Source organism: Montipora capricornis, chromosome 10 (assembly GCF_036669925.1).
Source record: "Montipora capricornis isolate CH-2021 chromosome 10, ASM3666992v2, whole genome shotgun sequence".
NCBI classification, from domain to species: domain Eukaryota; kingdom Metazoa; phylum Cnidaria; class Anthozoa; order Scleractinia; family Acroporidae; genus Montipora; species Montipora capricornis.
This window is the reverse complement of record NC_090892.1, coordinates 21,616,149-21,619,991: the sequence shown is the minus strand read 5'-3', so window position 1 is coordinate 21,619,991 and position 3,843 is coordinate 21,616,149. Positions and strand designations below refer to the sequence as shown.

Sequence of the window (3,843 nt, the reverse complement as noted above, 5' to 3'; positions counted from 1 at the left end):
TTTAATTTATTTTTTACTGAAAAATGATTTGATGAAACCAGCTGAATAATCATGTACATGAAGAGGTTACACAGACGAGTATTTGTTGCACTTCAAAAAATTGAATGGAAGTTGTTCTTGCTTTCTTGTGCATTGCATTTTGTATACTTTGTTGTAAATGTCATGCGAAATTCTTGTACCAAAAAATTAAAAAAAGAAATGACCTCTACTCCAACATTTGACCGCTACTGCTGGAAAACGGGTAATTTATACGGAGGGTATAAAGTGCAGGTTGAGGTCACGGATACTTCATGCGCATAATCTTGAAAGCTACCCTTGCATTTATTTGAAATGGCTACATTGGCAAAAATTGAAGTGAAACCGTCACTCGAAACGACAATCGATCAAAAGATTGAAATAATTGTGAGAAACCTGTGTCATAATCAGAGTGTTATTTTGCGAGCTCGAACCATCGACGACAGCAACACTCTCTTTGAGTCATTGGCCAAATACAAAGCCAGCGAAAATGGCGCTGTCTTCGTGTCGTCTGACCCTTCCCTGGGTGGATCATACATTGGTGTGGAGCCGATGGGGTTGTTTTGGAGCATGAAACCAGTTACAGACGGTGATCGAGACGATTTGCTAAGAAAACGAGATGTAACAACACCCTTGAAAGTCATCATAGATGTGTACAGTGGAGACGATGAACGAGCGCTTGACAAACCTAAGAACAAAATAGCGGGAAGCGTAACATTGCTAAGGTCTTACATGGGAAAGGGTGTTAGTAGACGCTTCTTAGAGAATGATGGCTTTTATGGAACCTTATTCCTTCCTCCTGGAGATGGTCCCTTCCATGGTAAGCTTAACTATTTTGCTTTAATTTGTTTTATTTTCCTCACAATTTCCTGATATAATAATTGTTTAAGGTTTCTTGGGTACGTGCGTACGAAATAATGAAGTCACTCTTAGAATTAATAAATTCTATACTGATTGTTCTCCAGCTTAAGATATCTCCACACGTTAGGGTTACGGTTAGGGTTAGGGTTAGCATGAGAATTACTTAATACCGTCGTTTTCACCTAAGCGTGGACACGTCACGAGGAAAACATGCTTTAACTGGTTGCAAACATGAGAAGTTTTCTCTTCAATCCTTCGAAGTTTGAGAGATGTTTATGCAAGTTTTCCTAGAATAGCAGCAAGACTGGATATCAAAGACTTTTTATAAGAAATTGACCCTGATCTGATAAAGTATACTTCAAATTCGTTCTGTTAAACTATCGTACGCAAACGTTTGCTGATGTTAACGGCTGGCAAACTTAAACTTCAAAGAACATGTTTTCCCGTCGTGTGTCCACGCTTAGATGAAAACGACGGTACATAGATTCATGCTATAGATGCAAATTGAGGTCCAAGTTAAAAGTACGCTACTTTTTAAATTTAAGCCTTTACGGTTTGGTAATTGGTTAACTGATTAGTAATCAAAAATTCCAAAATTATTGGGTTGCAAAAGGGCTTATCTGGGAGCGCATGCATACATTTTTCAATCAAAATTTGACAGACTAGCGGTATGTGGTTGATACAATATGTCGTGATTCAGTCGCGTGACAAATATGCCGGAATTGTCAGATAACTTCAGATGACACTTAATTTGCAATAAAATATCTTTTTCTGTTGTAATTACGCTCTCTCGAAACTGCAAAGCGTGACGCCCAAAGAGCCACTTCTGTCTCCTCATGATAGTAGACGAATAAATACAGCACTTTATACAATGGCATAGAAGGTTCAAATCACATGCAAGAGAGAGTTGAATTTCAGTACTCATTTCTTGGGTGATTGATACAAAACTCATGGGTTTATGCGAAGAAGTGAAAGATTGCAAACCTGAAAAGATTACCTTACAGCTTATAGCACATCTCCTATGTAATATGGATTAAGGGGGGTGGCTCTTAACTACCAAACCGTTGCTATAGACTCCTTCAAATAGTCATCTCAACCATATTTGGTAAATCACGTGACAGCGAGTTAACTGTGTTTTTCACATTTTTTACCGCAACTGTATAAGAAACTTCCGAAAAAAAATCTGTACATAGATTTTAAAAAATATATTTCTCAAAAAAAAGAAACTTGTGACGTCATAAGGCCCTCCTTTGATCCACTTTTCAAAATTTCAGCTCTATTTTTTGTCCAAGTAGAAATTCCATGCTATAGTTTTCGAAAAATGATCCATCCGCCTCTCTCTTTCGTTTCCTAAGAGTTTTTACATGTTTTTTACTGAAACGCACGACAGAGAACTGGAACTAGTTGCGCATGCGCCTTCTAGTTGAAGTGATGTCAGATTTCCGTTGAAAAGGTTACCGTGCATTCCTTTTTTTAAGGGCTCTTGATTGAACAACCACAGTTCCTTAGCAACCATTGTCTTTCTGTAGTTAAGAGCTACCCCCTCCCCCCTTAACAGGCAAGTATTTTACATTTGCAGGTGTCGTGGACATGTGGGGTCGCACAGGTGGCCTTAGAGAGGACAGAGCAGCTCTTCTGGCATCCAATGGGTTTGCAACTTTAGTCTTGGCATATTGTGCGTTTAGAGATCTTCCTCAGAGGTATGATGTTCTTGACCTTTCATATTTTGAGATGGCAATTGACTGGTTGTCTGCCCACCCCAAGATCAATTCGGATGGTGTCAGTCTGGTTGGTTTGTCATTTGGCGGAGTTGTTGCCGTGGCAATTGCATCACAACTTTCTCAGAAAATCAAAGGGGTGATATCAATTTCCGGATCTCATGCTCTCATTGGTTGCTCGTTTAAATGCAAGACTTTCACCATACCAGGTTATCCCATTGAAACAATGGCAGCAGACTACAACAGCTACCAAAAGTTTGTTTCAATTTTTAAAAGGAAAGAGGCTTGTAAAACGGGATCACCGTCACTTGTGCCAGTGGAGAATATTACATGTCCTGTGTTGTTCGTGTATGGCCTTGCAGATCAGCTTAACCCTGAAATAGAGTGGATGTGCAAGGAAATATTTCAGCGTATGGATCAACATGGGAAAGGGTCCCTGTTTAAGAGTTTGCCTCTTGCAGGGGCTGGCCATTTTATTACACCTTGTTATCTTCCCCCTTGTTCCAAGCAATATGTAAAGATTTACAACGATGTTTGGATTCTAGGTGGAGAAAATACAGCGCTTCAAGCGAAGGCATCAGAACTATATTGGAATGAGAGTCTGAAATTCCTTGCAAAAAATATTTCTTGACTAAAGTAGAAAATGGTTTGAACCCAGGAGTTTGATACCTCCTGAGAGGGACTGTTGGTAGTGACTGACCTTTGAATAACCCCGTGCAGTGAACTGAAGCAAGTGAAGGCACTGGCCTGTGTTGTGACTGGTAGTTGGAAAAGTAATGTGATTTGTTGTGACGATGGTGATTAGTGAATTATGATCCGGTAAGGGGTTTGTAAGTGAAGGTCGCAGTAGGTTTGTAAACTGAGAGGAAAACGTTGTGTGTAGTTAAGGTTTTCTCTGTCGAACGGCATGCTTTGCGCCCGTTTGTCTATGCTTCTGCTTGATGTAGCCACTCGGGAGAAAATAAGCGACAATTTGTGTCATTTCCTACAAGCGAACGGAAAGAAAGTTTTCTTGAAGAATAGGAATGTATATTTCCAATAAATAAAGCAAAGTGCGGCTTTAACACTAATCAAGGATAATCGGGATTCCTCGCTTAACGTGGCCCGCATGGCGACAGCGCTCAGCCAAATATTAAATAGACATCGATAAAGTACATATTTATTGTCTTTGATTTTTCGTTTCCTTGAAAAGGTTTGGACTTTTGTTTTATTATAACAATATGAAAAATAAATATTCTTATTTTTCTTC

The 3,843-nt window shown here is 39.3% G+C and overlaps 1 protein-coding gene across 1 annotated transcript; it reads left to right on the top strand.

The window, feature by feature from the left end:
- The first annotated feature begins 308 nt into the window (after positions 1-308).
- LOC138019392 (peroxisomal succinyl-coenzyme A thioesterase-like) lies at positions 309-3,843 on the top strand. The gene is made up of 2 exons (XM_068866164.1): positions 309-835; positions 2,456-3,843. The coding sequence occupies exons 1-2, from the start codon at positions 331-333 to the stop codon at positions 3,223-3,225; spliced, it is 1,275 nt and encodes a 424-aa protein (XP_068722265.1). The 5' UTR covers positions 309-330; the 3' UTR covers positions 3,226-3,843.

Bases quoted from the DNA above. Each gene is read 5' to 3' on its own strand.
- LOC138019392 (XM_068866164.1), top strand. From the start codon at position 331: ATGGCTACATTGGCAAAAATTGAAGTGAAACCGTCACTCGAAACGACA. The intron at 836-2,455 runs GTAAGCTTAACT...TTACATTTGCAG, and splicing joins TGGAGATGGTCCCTTCCATG to GTGTCGTGGACATGTGGGGT.